Source organism: Chroicocephalus ridibundus, chromosome 5 (genome assembly GCF_963924245.1).
Source record: "Chroicocephalus ridibundus chromosome 5, bChrRid1.1, whole genome shotgun sequence".
Classification (NCBI taxonomy): Eukaryota; Metazoa; Chordata; class Aves; order Charadriiformes; family Laridae; genus Chroicocephalus; species Chroicocephalus ridibundus.
Window position 1 is genome coordinate 17512137 of NC_086288.1, and position 15326 is coordinate 17527462.

Genomic DNA, 15326 nt, shown 5'->3' on the forward strand with positions numbered 1-15326 from the left:
AAGTCAATCAAAAAAGTGGAATCACACGTATAGAAACTAGTGATAGTAAAGAGAATACATTGTAAGTCCTCCCTTTCTTGCTTTTTTTGATAGGATAGTACAATTTGAGGACACATAACAGGAATCAAAATAAAATTAGAAGGAAAACAAAACATTTTATTTGAAACTCACTTTTCTTCAGGAAGGCCAATTACAAGCAACTTGTCAGATTCCTTCCAGTAAACGACTTGAACCAGTTTTCCACATAAAAAAAGGGAGGAACTAGAAAAATGAAGCACTTCTGTTAATACTATGATGTTATAAAAGACCACCATTATAAGCCAGAATGATTTATATGCAATTTATATGCAAAGTCTTATGCTCATATAGAGTCACATGCATGCAGCTGGGCTAGATAATTATATTTCTGTTCCAAACAGATCACACCAGTAGTAACAACGCTTTCAAGTATACAAATATAAAGGATCAACAACCGCTACTGAAGCGCCACAGTCATCTTCTGAATGATTCAGATGCTCTTTAAAGGTCTTCCTGGCATGTATCTGCCTAGCTTTTAATGCAGTCAACGTAGAAAATGAATGCCGTTTCAGATCACAGTGAGGTAACCGGAGGTACTAATGAAGGTTCTGAACACAGTAGTCACTCACAAAATCATTGAAAAAGACCCCACACATGTTTCGAAAACAAGCCCAAGAGGTATTTGAATGTATTACCTTGGTGTTAAACATAAGCTTGAACTCTCATGCTATCTCCTTGTATAGGAGATTGCTCTATGAAGCTCAGCAATCCCAGAAAGACACAGAGAAATCTCATTTGAACCATAAAATGGGTTAGAACATGAAACAGAATTAGACCCAATGTTCTAATTAGCAGTAAACCATACATTACGCACCAGATGATCAGATTAAATGTACTGGCTGCTTCTAAAACCAAGATCTGTAAGTATCTTGAACACTAAATTTATAGCATAACCCCACCTTTCTTAAAATCACATTACAAATTTTAAGTAACAATATAACACTGCTGCAAAATCAAAAAAGGGTAATTTAAGTTTTAGCTTGAAAGATTCGGGAATTTAATTTTAAGGATATGTCTCCATGATCAACTTGCTTCACAGATTCACTTACACTGTAATTTTCATCCTTCATGTAACCAAAAGTGCTTTCCAAACAAAACAAGTTATATATTTATAAAGCAGTCAACTACGAAGAAATAAACATCCCCATCCTGAAACATACACAATACATGTGCAGACACAGTAATGACAATTTACTCTTCTGACAGAAAAAGCTTCATAGGAGAGCTGGGAATTATCTATTCTTTTTTTTTTAAGAGATGAGACAGTCCACAGAGACCAGCAGAAATGCTTTTCTGTTTTTAGAACTCAAAAATGGGAAATTGAGACCCTTAACAGGAAAGGTGAATCCACATTATCATGGATTTCTGTGTTGTTTTTCTGATGATACCATAGGTATAGGTCATCAAACAACAGATTGATTTGTCTTCTGAATTCGTTTGAAAATCTGGACATGTCTGAAAATGCTTCTAGATGGGAGAATTTTCATGAAGAATGCATAAGCATTTAAGAGGAGTTAACACACCTCAGTGCTAATTAAAGTGCCATTGCATTAGAATACTGGTACACGCAAAAGATCAAAAACCTGTGTTGGATACCTGCTGCTAAAGGAGTCAATCCACATTCCTATTCTTCACGACATCAGTATCCTGAGTTTTAGTAACTTAATAACTAGAAAGTTATAAGCATGCTTAAAGCACAGTGTTAGAACTTCTTACTCAAAATAGCAGGATACCAACAAGTCTGAGAAAAAATTAAGAGAAACAAATGCAAACAAAAGTCAATTAACCAGTATTAATTTTCTGTTAAGCAAAAATATTCAAAAGGACATCAAGAACTCCTTTTAAGGAAAAATTTATCAGTGGTAAATCCAACTTAAATATATTAAGCAAGCTTTTTGCCTTTTGAGGAATTCCTTATTATTGCCAATGCTGTTCACTACTGCTTGCACTCTCTATTCTCAGGCCTGAAATCCCACTTATATTTGGCTTTTTTATATCAATCCAGGTCTTGTATCTGACACACCAGGCATTGATGCGCAGAAGAGAATCTTGCCCAAGACCCCCAAAGAGATGTAAACTCTCAATGGGAATAAATGTGAAACTGAGAAGTGGCACCTGCTATCTCACTTCTAATTATTCCATCAGAAAATTCATCTATCCTTAAATATTCAATAAGCTCTTGACATATCTCCAGCACCCCTATGCCACTCCAAAAACTCAGAAGTCATTTTTATTAGACTTCTTACTAGAGTCCTGGTCTGTGGATACAAAAATCTTTCAGCTGTTGCAAGTTGAACGTGAAATAAAATTAATTTAAGAGTAGCAGTAACTCATGAATTTAACTGAATTACTTCTTTTTTTTTAATTTTTAAAAATTTGAACGAAGCTGTTGTAGAATTTCCAGTCTGCCACAGTACAGTGCCACAGAATCCCAGTTTAGATAAGGATGCTTTAAGAGATCTAAGGGATCTAAAAACAATTTTACTGAAGCAAAAATCCTAGTCATTGCCATCCATGACAAAGAAATTCCCCCAAACCAACGTACATCCAGGCTGAGCCTTTCAACTTCAAGCACACTGTTCTAATTAAACATTACTGTAACAGGTAGAGTCACTCTTGTTTTGTCCAGACTTTATGTGTGTTTCTCTGTACACATATGTATAAAATAATAAAAGTATTAATACATTACACGTCAAATATTTTTACCTGATAATCTGGGTACCAGTAACACTTTCCAGTATGTCAGACAGCGTGAGAAATATTCCTCTCACACTTTTCAGTTTTTGGGATGCTTCTGATATGGGATACTGATAAAGAATTTCTTGCTGTGAAGAAAGTTAGCTGTTAGTTAAGCAAAGCAAAACCAAAATCACAAAAAGAAGCCCACCCACAGAAAACAAGATAACAAATTCTTTTCCTGGCATCAGTTTGGTTTTTTTTTAAATATGAAAGCTTTTATGATATACTTCCATGTGGTATCAAAACAAGCAGTTGCCTGCAAAGGCATATTGGAAAGTTCTAAAATGCACCTGAACGTTTCTGACAGTTTTAACTTTTCTATTTTATAGAAAAGGAGGACTTATTTACAATCATTATTATATGGAGAAATATAAAATGACAAACAGTATGCCCACTGCATTTTACAGCTTCCAGTACAGTGTTAACAAATCTGATTCCAAGAGATAGCTATTCTTTGTATGGTTCTTTCAATATTTAAATTGTGATTTAAGTCATCAAACGTAGTTCTTTAAAACCAACAAGAATATGGAAACTCCAGTCCCTCTATATAACCCTACCTAATTGGTTTACATGTATAGCACAAAACAGAACTGATAGACTCAAATATAACAAATATATTCCAATAACTTGTACACCATTAGCAATTTTATCACCAAACCTCTGACCATCTGTGTCAGCATACTCTTAAAGAAGTCATCTTGAAACTCAAGATCAGTAGAGGTAAGTATTTGTGACAATTATTTTTCTAACCAGTTCTTTAAAATGAACTTTTTACGTAAGCAATTTAAAAAAAAAATAATTTATTATAGCCATAACAATATAGTAATAAGCAAACCTATGATTCCCCACATTTATTGCTTTCTGCCAAATCATGATGGGCCAGAAATAATGCGGGTAATATTAAGCATATCCAATGTAAAGAGCGTACTAAATTATCTTTCTACACAAACAAAAGAAGCACAGACATGATTAACTTCCCTATTTGTGTCGCTAAGCACATCCAGCCAGTGCCAATACCCATTAGAAAATTTTCCTTCCATCAAGATTAAAAGAATGTAAAGTTTCATTACAGAAGGACCTGGCAAACTTTTCATTCTTATCCAATTTAATTAGCTCTATTTTCAAATACTCATTAGTGACAAGGATTTTTTCCTCCTTGAATCAATCTCTCAGCTGGAAAAAACCTGCCATTTTCTAATTACTGCACTACAAAGGGTAGAAAGAGCCTTTTTTTCCCCTCCTCACTGTGAACCAGGGCCTTTACACAAAATTCATTTGAGAATTATCTGTACCCTTTCCCAGGGAAAGAAAAGACAACTGTAACAAAAGGTCATAGCTGCATTTTCTGTATATATTAATGAGTTAGCAAGGTTCGACACATACTGCCATACAAGATCAGCTGTCTTCAAAGCAAGGTGAAAGTTCATAGGCCAATGACAATGGAATTAATAAATGAGAAGTAGCTCAGTTCTTAAAAAGTGTAAACCCTCCCTCAACCCAAAACCCCCAGACCTGGGCAGAGTATCTAAACTAATGGCTTATCAAACAGCTTCCCTTTTTTATTTTTATTTTACTAATTTCTCAGACTGAGCCTAAATAACATTTAAAATAAATAAAAATTAGTGCAGTCTTGACAACATAAGAAAGGGCTAAAAGAAATTTTGTCAAAACGGAGCCGACCAGCTAAAAACCTCCTGTAATCTTCAAACACAGTGCACTGACAATAGATGCTTTAAGTTGCATCTTACGTAAGATTAACAAAGAAACAATATACGCAAAGATGAACTATGAATACTTAAAGACTGAATCGGAAATTATAAAGAGAGAGAAATGCTCCAGGAAGCACAAGTCAGTGTCTGTATGAACCAAGCTACTCACCAGCTGCTGAGTGACACCTACTCTGCAGGTATGCTAAACACGCGCTCCCAGTAACGCTATCGTGGAGGAGGAATAGGAACGTGACTCCTTTTGAAACATGGTATCACCAAAAGGAGTTCAGTCACATCAAGATGTTAGAGTGTAAGCTGGTACAAATAAGTACAAATAAATACTAAACCATAAAAAAGACATGATCAACCTCACTCACTGAAACCATAATCATATGGGACGCTCCCCACATGCATGCATACATGCTGCATTGTTTCTAATACTACTTTCCTTTTTAATTGAGTAGATAGAGCATACACGTCTTAGAGCTCATTAATACTATTTTTGGGTGCCAAAAGCTCACAAATGGAAGAATTAGTTACTAGTTCTAGTTGCCATAGTTTACATGGATGTGAGCTGTGTACCACGCCTCCTTTGGCTATGGGTAAAGCAGCCAAGGAAAAGGTCATTATATTTTTATTGTGCAATATGGCATAGGTGTATAGTAACGGCAGTGCTAATTTGAAGTGCTAATGGGAACTACATCTGGAACAGTACATCTACAGGATAAACGTCACTTACTGTTCACCAAATTAAATTAAAGACAAACGCCTTGAAGGCTACATTCTTTTGTTTGGGAATGTTATAAAGATCTCGATTACACCAGCAAAGCATGTCTCAACATTAGAGACTATCTGGGGCCGCACAGCTGCCAAGACTTCTAGGAAACAATTCTTCCATGGTCTGAAGGGCGAACAAGTGCATTACAATCCCTCTTTTACCTCTGCTCAACATTCAGGGTTAATCCTGTTTCTTGGGAGAATGTAAAGAAATAATGGGGCAAGAAAGCAGTACTCCATTTACTCTGAAGTGCAGGAATTGCAATTAGGCATTTGCATATCTATTCACTACCAACGGAGGAGCCAGAGGCCCTGAAATAAGTTTTCATTTTAGTATTTCATAAAATGTATGTAAGTGACCAAGAAAACGCCGGTCTTTAAGCCTACTGCAAGTGTCTGTAGCTGCTCTATCCACATAACAGAGCTGTCTTGGACTACAAACATAGAACTGAAGGAAAAAAGTTATTTGCAATATGTAACTGAACTTTGATAAAGCATCTTAAGTTTATTTAATTCACAGTTAAATGAGCTCTTTTCTTTTTTATTACTGGGAAATACCAAAGCAGAAAAACACTCCAGCATCATGTGTTTTAATCGAAGTAGTCTCTAGGTGGGAAAAAGAACACAGAATGACCTTGCCTAGTTGCAATACCATTAAAAAAATTTAAAAATTACAAGAGACACTTATATAAACTGAATTTCTTCTGAAGGTATCTCCCGTGAAAAAAATGTAGTCTCTTAAACCAGATTGGAAAGAACTGCAAACCAAATCTTACAGTGTAAGTATCTTGTTGTAATACACAATGAAGCGTACATTACCCTAAAAATATTATGTTAGAAGAGCATGATTTATATTGCAAAGTCAAGTACTCCAGAATTATGAAGTACTGGATTTATGGTTGCCTAATAAGGATTAATTATACACTATCATCTTTCCATTTTGTCCTCTGCACAAGACAGGCATCTTTCAGAAAAAATGAAATAGTCAAAGACAATGTCATGCTGCATATGTACAAAAGGGCGGAATTAAAGTTATTTCCTAGCTTTCAAGAAATCGACTCTGCAAACTTCACACTTTTTACATGGCATTATGACATCATGTAATTTTCTGGGGTTCTCCTTCCCAGCCCTATCTCTAGAAAATAAAATTAAACTCCATTATGTGTAGTTGTAACACTTTTTCTCTATTACACATCACCACAGAGCGATACAGACTTCTATCAGTTGAAAAATAGTATCAAAGAAATAAAGATGTCTCAGAGAAGGGATGGAGCACTGACTGGATCTAAGGATTAATTCCAGGGGAGAGAAAGCAAAACGTCCTCATTCTGCTTCCCACTCCATCACTGTCCCCCATCCCAGTCCCTGGGGACTGGCAAAACTTGTGCTTCGCTTGATGTCTCCACATGACAGAAAATACAGATCATTGGGGCACTACACTAAATATAAGGAGAATTTACAGAAGGGGAGAAGAGTCTTTTTCCAAATGTCTGTTCCTAAAAAGTCCACTTTGTCCATTTGTCATTTTTTAGATCAGACAAGAGGCCAAACTCAGCCCTCCGAAGTATTCCGCGGCTTCCCTGTGTTCCGAGTGAAGCATTTGTAGCCATGGCTACACCACGAACAACATCTCCACAAACTTACAACGGGCTATGCGTACACTGGCAAAATTTTTCTGAGGAACAGAAAACTGAAAAAGATGTGAAAGGAAGCTTTACGGGACAAAGGAGAGGTACTTCTGCGTGTGGACTGACAACAGCTCCTACTCGGGAAAATTATTTTGACTTGGGAGATCTCCTAGTTCAAGTTTGAGAGGTGCACTGAAAACATCACAGTGAGCATTGGAGAGACAATAACCAACTGCTGAATTTCTCTCTGCTTTGTCCGTTAACGCCCCTAGCCTGCTCTTTACGTACAGACATTCAGCAGCGCTGAAGTGATTTCAAGTCCAATTACAGTTTGTCAGCAGTGATGCTAACTTTTTTTCCCTGGAATTTCAGGCCTTATTTCTGTCAAAATGGACATTTTACGGACCACTTAAAGTCATTAGCAAGGTTTTCTATTCTTTTTCTTACATCAAAAGGCATAGCAGTTGCTGTTGTCAGTTGTTACCTTTAATCTTCGGTTTTATTTAGCCACGTACCTCGTCCTTAGACGTTTCAGAGTCCAGTTTCGTTGCGAGGAACATAACGATATGAGGCACGTCTTGTACAGCCTGTTGAAGGTCTGTACTGTCTTCTCCCCACAAGAGCCGAACCAGATTGTTCATACTTGACTGCGCCTGTTTACACCTTTGCTGAGAAGTTCCTTCAGGCTCAAATATTGATGTTTCAAATGTAAGTTTAACCTAGTAAGATAATGAATTATTGTGAAAATGAGGCTGTACTTATAATATCGAATCAAACAGATGCAGTTTCAGCCCTTTAAGAGATTAAGTTTTCTTAGCTTTACTGACAAAGGCATAAGCATTCCAAAATTCCTGCTGTTTCAGAAAACCAATTATATATTCAGCATTACACAACCATCTATTATTAAGGACAAAGCCAGCTATTACATGCTCTGTGAACCATGTGAGTAAGCATGCGGTTTGGTGTGTTTTCATACTTAATTCTTACGGTTTTGAGACTGGAAAAATATACTTACTGCTCTGGGTTTGTTTGAACACAAAACCTATTACCATGCTTTGGAAACACACAGAGTATTTGACTTCTTCCAGAATGTCAGCACTTTCATAAGTATATATCCTCGAGGCTCTTTCATGAGCATTTCTTTGCCATTTTGAGTGCACTGACAGGTACATTTGCACAGGAAAATCAATTTACAAGTCTGTTAATTTGTAACACTCAGCAGCAATTCTTTCAATCTGCCACCATTTTCACTTTGTTAACTTTTCTTTTTTTTTAAACTGTAGAGTCAGCAAATAAGGGTTTTGTTGCTGTATTTAAAACTATACACAACTAGAAAGAAGCATAAAAGTTGTTTACGTCACTTGCTGCACTGTCTTCAGAAGAAAAAAATTTAAAAGCACAAACAGAGCATTCTCTCAAAAAATAATTTGAAGTTTAGATGATCAAGCTTACTTTGTCAAAAAATTACATGACGCTTACTGTTCGTTATTTCCCAAATAAAGTAAAACCCAGGAATCTTAGAATAAATGCATGTTTCCGGGCTCAGAAGCAACACAAAATCCAAATTTGGTGTGGAAATACGTTTTACAATTTGCTTTATAGACCTCCTTTTTACAAGCACTGCCAGTGTGATCACTGCCAGTGATGAAAGAGTAATATTTTTTTTGTGAATGAACACTTCATCCTAAGTATGAAAGAAGGATACGTGAGAAATACCTAGCTCTTGTTTGAGCATAAAATTGTCATTTCTGAGGAGAATAAATTGATTTATTTTCTTGGTTGATACCTTAGTTTTCATCATTGTTCGAAGTGACTGAAAATACGTCTATTTGGACTAAGTAGGCACGTTGTCAGTTCCCTCTTTCACATGTTTTTACTCAAGATTGTTTGTCTGCCTTAAAGTATCCTTAACACGCCTGTTGACTGGGAAATTTTAAACATAATATATCAGACCAAATCCTGCTTCCCTTTAAAGTCAGTGACAGCTTAGCCTAATGATCGATGCAACAAAAAAGGTTTATATTTTCCCAGTTACAATAAATTTGAAAAGCCCAACCAGAGATAATTTATACATTTAAATATTGATAATTTACATTATCATATTTGTGTATGTATATACACATAGTTAAAGAGAGGAGCGCCAGCAAGAAATAACGATGCTTTAGAACACCCACTGCCTGTCAAGCTAGATCATAAAGAAGTGCCATCAGCGGCTCTTCCAGCTACAACATTTATGTCACTAGCTGCCCCCTTCCCATTCCACTCTACTCCCTCCCAACACTTCTCATTAATCTTTTCCTCTCCAATTTTGGCTGCTATCAGCTCTTTTTCACTTTTCTCTTCCCATTCTCTGGAACAGCATTGCGCTTAATCCTGCTCTCCTGGCATGCGCTACCGCTTTCTTTTCTGACAGTAATCATCCCTCGCTCTCTCTTCATCGTTTCAGTTTTGGTTCATTACACTGCATATTAACGGGACTCGAGGAGCAGAAACATCCAGCTAAGAAGCAGTGGCTTTTTAAGACTCAGTAACTTAATCGTTCACAGTTTTATAGATGCATGTTTTCTTCTCTGGCATTCTGTGAGTCCATTCTCTTTCTTTGTCACACCATCTGCATGTATTTCAGAGGATTTTCCTCATACCCTGTTTAACTTGCAGATTTCCTCAAGGCTTAATAGTTATTTCTCTTAATTTCTACTACGTCTTGTCTGTGGACACTTATTCATGACACTGAGGCTACAGTCTCTACGCTAATGATGCACAGATGTAATTCTTGCTGCAGCCTTTAGTCTCTCAATTTAAAAATAACAAACAAATAAAAAACCCTAAAACAACTCAGTTTGTCTTGTCTTAGAGACACAACCATAGAGCCCTCCAAGCAAGGGCTCAAAACAAATTGGGCCAAACAACTTTAACTCTCCCTCCTCCTGTAGGTATCCATGCTGCCTCCCATGTCACTGTGGGCAATACCACACTGCTCAGATGGGAAGTCGCTGTATTTTGAGAAAGGACTCTCTGCACAATTTGACTACAAGTTCCTTTACAAGTCTTCTCAATTCTGTCTAACAGCTTGAAACGTGATATTTTTGGTTCCTCTCTACTTTTGTCCAGGTTCTAATCTATTCCCTGCCTTTAAAGAAAAATTAATGTGACTCTCTAGGCTGGAAAATGGTGTAATAAAAAATGACCAAGAGACTACATTTGTACATACCCTAAAAAACTATTATTTTTTTCGTGGAGGAGAAGCGAATCTTCATCCTGAGCAGTGCGCAGGACCTGATTCAATATGTGAATACTGAAGTCCCCTTTTGTAAATACTGCCTATGAAGTCTTTCACAACTTTGATACCATTCCTCCTAAAGAAAATCAGTTCAATGCACAGCAGAAAACAGAAAAGGAAATTAAATTAAGGATTGTAAAAGCACAGAAAATATTAGTATTCCACTCTATAAAGCATGCACACATTCTCAATATTTAGAACAGTTCTCAAAAAGAATTTAATCAAACTGCAAGAAGGCACTGATGAAGGAGACAGTACAGCAAGCTATGAGGTACACGGATGGGGATTTTTCTGCTTAGGAAAGATGTGACAGAAGGGGAACATGACAGAGCTCTCCAAAGTCATGCGATGATACGAAGAATAAGACGTGAACAGTTAACTGCTCCTCATAAGACAGGAACCTAGGGGTATGAAACGCACCTAATTAGATAGCATTTGAAAACCAACAAAAATGAACATAAGACACAGATGAGTTATGTAAATCACCACTACCAGGTGCTGTGGAGGTCAAAGGAATTTTATGAACTAGATTAAAAAAGAAGGTGGTACAAACCTGTAAGCGATCTAACAAGTCCCTAACTATTGACTGCTGGAAGCTGGAAAAGTATGATGGGAAGGTCGCTCTGCATTTAATTTGTTTCTTAATACTCTTAAACATTTGTCAGTGTAAGAAACAGAAAATGTATCTGTTACACGGTTAGTCTGTCCCAGAAAGGCATACTTTCTTTTCATCTGCAAAAAAGCTGTATGTCTTAGAATATGGATTTTATTATAGACAGAGCTGGTGGCATTGCCTGCCTTTTCAGATTGACTGCCATTTCCTGTTCTAAGTCTCCGTTTTCCACGTGCTTATGGTTTGCACAACTGTAACTCAAAAATTCACGCTGAAATTTCTGATTCTGAATGTCTGCTTCAGGCTGATATTTTTAGAAAGTTTCAGGTAAAATGGTTCTGCAACTTCCGAGTATCGGGATAAGTATGTACTTTTAACTTATCTTCCATTTCCTATTCTGTCTTCTCCATCTTGTGGTGATAGGAAACAGCAGCTGTTTTGATTACAGAAATGTGAAATTGTATAAACTGCAGAATATAGCTTTATTGTATGATCTCAAGCTTTCATTGAGAGCTATGCTTTGTCCTGTCACATTCAGTGACTGCTATAGAACTTCTAAACGGGGTATCCAATGCTGATGTAGCGTTTGGACTTGTATTGCTCAATAAAGACACTAATCTGGCCCTTACATGCCTAGAAGCAGTTTGCCTAAACGGAGGTAAGGAAAACAAAATTCTGGAAATATAATAATGAGAAATTTTATGCCACATGCCGCAACTGAGAGAATCTAGGTAATTAGGTTTTGAAATTACTTCCAGTAATTTTTAACACTGAACCCAGAAAAGCAGTGACTTTGCTTATGTAAATTACTTATAACTATGATAAAACGGCTTTAAACTGCATGATGCAGTTTAGATGAATGAGAATACGTTAACAATTTTGCTTGTTTAACAGCTGTCTTTATTACTAAATCTCAGAAACAACAACCCTCTGTTTCTTCAGCAGCATGAACACAGCAAAAACCCCAGAACTCTGTATTTAAATTCTCCACTGGGCTATTTCAGCGATCACTCTTCTGGCTTGACTCAAACTGCACAGTAAAAAAGGAATAATTGCACTTTAATAAAAGGTTTTAGAAAGCCAACATGACAAACAGTTATACATTTCAAGTAATCACTGTCTACATGACAGATTTACTGACAAAGTAAACTTTAATGTTGCATTAAAAGTAACTACTATATAAAGGGTTGCATTGCATTTTAGCAACAAGTGATATGTATAATCTAGCAAGGGTGCAATTAAATAAACTACATAATCTCTTCTTTTTTAATCATTCTGTATTTAATAACAGTTACAGCAACTCCGTATTTGGTCAAAGACAGGCAAGACAAGGTTTTTCTACCATGGAGCCCTGCCAAAACCTGACCACAACTCTGGTAGCTTAGGCAAGCTTCATACTGTCAAGTATCTTGGAAAGGTTCCTAAACTGACATACTAGTGCTCAATCTTACTGCAGTTGCAGATGTAGCTCTACAGGCGCTTACACTACATAAGTTGCCAACAGAAGCATGTTTAACAAAACCTAAAATTTCCACTTCTTTTTATCTCTAGACAGTAAAACATTTCTATTATTATCACCTCGTATATTCTACCTGAAGAAAAACTACCAAGAGGTTACAGACACACTGTAAGAGACACTATAATTTTAACCTGCTCCATCTCATAAGTTGCAACTTTTACTTTGTGTTCTGGTCCACCAGTAAATGTATTTAAGCAGAATAACTCAAAATACTTAATTTTATGCTACTAACAGCCTAGGTAATGAACACTCTCCTGGCTTAATTCTGAAATATCTAATTCTTTATTAGTTATTTAATTCTTCATTATAGCTCCAAAATTATCATTCAGCTAGAAGAGAAGATACCTGCAGTAGATTTTAGGGGGAAGAGACATTGTTCATCAGGTCAGTTTTGGGGTTTTATTTTGTATCAATTTTTATTACTGACTTCTATCAATCTTCATCACTATTCAGTTTTGAAAGATCTTCAAGGTATTTAAAAGCTCTTAAATACTCAAGAATATATTTTTCTATTTAAATGTGAAAGCAGTATCAATTTCTCCATTTGAATGGTTTAAAATATCTTTAATAGCACTACTTGTTAATTCAGGCTTCTTTTAATTCTCTTGTGGTTTGTCAGTCCTTTATATTGATGAGGAGATAACTATTTTATTTAAGTATTTCCATAGCAATTATTACCACTTTAAGAACAGTAACTGACAAAAAAAGCTACTACCATTCTGCGGTTGACATACTTATTTTTAGGCTGACATCAATACCTTGCTTCATACCTGCTATTGCCAAATTGCACATCTCCAGCCCTATTACCCACCAGGAACAAGGCACCACAACATTACATGCCTTGTCCTTCATTTGCTGAGATCAGAGCATTCAAACTAACAACTCTCAGAGCAACCATAGTTGCCATCTTTGCCCATAACTACAACTATCGATGGCTAATTTTGATGCCAGTGGTAACGTAATAATAAAGTTATTTTCTGAGCAGGAAAAGTAATGAAACTTGATTTTCCACATATGTATGTACTAGTTCTCATAGGGAAACATGAATACTCAGAATTCTGCAAGCATAGAATACCTTGATTCTCAAACTGGGCAAAAAAATCAGGTGTTATGGTTAGTCTAAACCTACAAGGATGCTGCTACCTCTTGCACTATGTTGCACATGCTTTCTAACTCTTACTGATGAAAAACAGAATGTGTAACAGCTGGATTGTGCCTAACGTCCCTTAACGGGACATTGGCTTGAGCCACTTACTTGCACCTGCCTATTTTCACAAAACTTACCAGATTTAAACTCTGAAATTTCTACTCTAAGTTTCACTGAAGTCAACCAATGTGTTCAAAAATTAGATGGGGAAGTTCTAAGAAAAAGATCACCTAAGTTTTATTTCCTGAGGAAAAAAGGCTAGAAACAATATTAATTTTTACAGAGGACATTGGGAATAAATGTTCAACTACTGTACCTGCATAGGACCTGGAATACAAGACAAAACCCTTTCTATGTTTTCAGAATTCACATCAACATCATTTACAGCAACTAGAGCATCTCCTGGAGATAAAACAGACAAAGGCATGAGCAAGTTAGATGGTATTACACCACAGCACAAAGCCAAACAGTGTTTTGTTTTAAAAACGAATAGGACATTCAAAACAATCATAAATGTCTTTTTGTTACATTTAAGTAGATGGTTTCTACATGCAGCATTTACTGTGTTTAGAAACAGTTTATTACCTCAACGTTCTTAATGCCTTACTGCCACACTTGTATCATTTTACATAAACAACTGTTAAAGCTTCTCCCCTCCATCCAGGATTATATCGCTTTTGTTACTCAATCAGAAAACCCAACAACTTCACCAATCAAGTTATGCCCAAGAAGTATTTTTTTCCCTCTGAAAACACCTCTGTTCACTTGCCAGTCTTCTATACTGCTACGTCTATTGATAGAAACACTACTGTTTCCAAAAGCGCTGCAAAACTCACTCCTCCTGTAGCAGCTTACAAGTTCTAGGCCATCACTTAGACCAGAGGTTTCAAGCGTCGGCTGAACCTAACTATAGGAGAACCCACCACCCCCCTCTTTGAAGCAGTCCTGGCAGCTACCCAGCCACCTTAGTAACTCAGCTTAGTTCACTAAACTGGCAGAAAACCACTCACTCTTCTGGCAGGTGATTTATTTTTGTAATGTAGATGCATGCTTAAATGAGCACTAGAAGTGACAAAAGTGAGACAGGGAGTATGTAGACAGGATGTGATAGACGTCGGCCACCCTTATTTTGTGGTATCGAGCAGTGAGTTTGGCTTAGCATCTTGTGAAATGTCACTTCTTAAATTGTTATTTATTTTTAAATCACAGCTACCTCATTTCATTCCTACACTTCCTTTGTCTCTCAAGCCACAAGATTTAGTCCTTCCTCTTCTTTTCTGTGCCTTGCCCACTGTTGTGGCTTCTTATTCTGCCCTCTTCATGCTTTTATCCACCAGTTCTTCCCACCTAACAACATCTCGTGTTTTCTAAATCTGACTCTCTCCTCATTACTGGAAACGGGGAGAAAAACCCCAAAATCCCAAAGAAAAAGTCTTAAACTGCAAATGGAAAGGGTTTGAAAAAGTAATGGCACTAGTTACAAAAGCAAATAGAACTGAATTAGAGCTTACAAACTTAAAATCCCCATTCAAGTTTAAAGTAGAAAAATCAAACTGGGGGTTCTATCTGAAGTGAGGGAAAATACTCTAGAGAAGTATCCCAGTAATAATTAGTCAATAATCTCTGCCTCATCCCCCTCAAAAAGATGCACGCTTAAGCATGGAGTAAGAACAATGAGAGAAAAACACCTGTGAAATAGAAAACATAAAACTAAAATAACATCAAAAGAGAAAACTATTTAGACCTGTCAAAACAAATAGAAATTGAAAAGTAAAAACAGAAGGTTTTTTGGCCATTCATCTACTTTCAAAAAAAAAAAAAGCATCAGTAAGAAAA

General features: G+C 36.5%; 1 protein-coding gene and 1 long non-coding RNA gene across 4 annotated transcripts in view; one reads left to right on the forward strand and one right to left on the reverse strand.

Moving 5' to 3' along the window:
- Positions 1–7450, forward strand: part of LOC134515997 (uncharacterized) — a 38232-nt gene extending 30782 nt beyond the window's left edge. Inside the window, exon 4 of the long non-coding RNA XR_010071192.1 lies at positions 6836–7450. This is a non-coding gene — a long non-coding RNA (uncharacterized LOC134515997). The remainder of the gene's footprint in view (positions 1–6835) is intronic.
- Positions 1–15326, reverse strand: part of INTU (inturned planar cell polarity protein) — a 54632-nt gene that overhangs the window by 18212 nt on the left and 21094 nt on the right. For all 3 annotated transcript variants that reach the window (XM_063335752.1, XM_063335753.1, XM_063335750.1), the window contains 4 exons: positions 13807–13892; positions 7447–7650; positions 2785–2903; positions 172–261 (listed from right to left, as the gene is read on the reverse strand). In XM_063335752.1, the coding sequence (XP_063191822.1) occupies positions 172–261; positions 2785–2903; positions 7447–7650; positions 13807–13892 (499 nt within the window). The remainder of the gene's footprint in view (positions 1–171; positions 262–2784; positions 2904–7446; positions 7651–13806; positions 13893–15326) is intronic.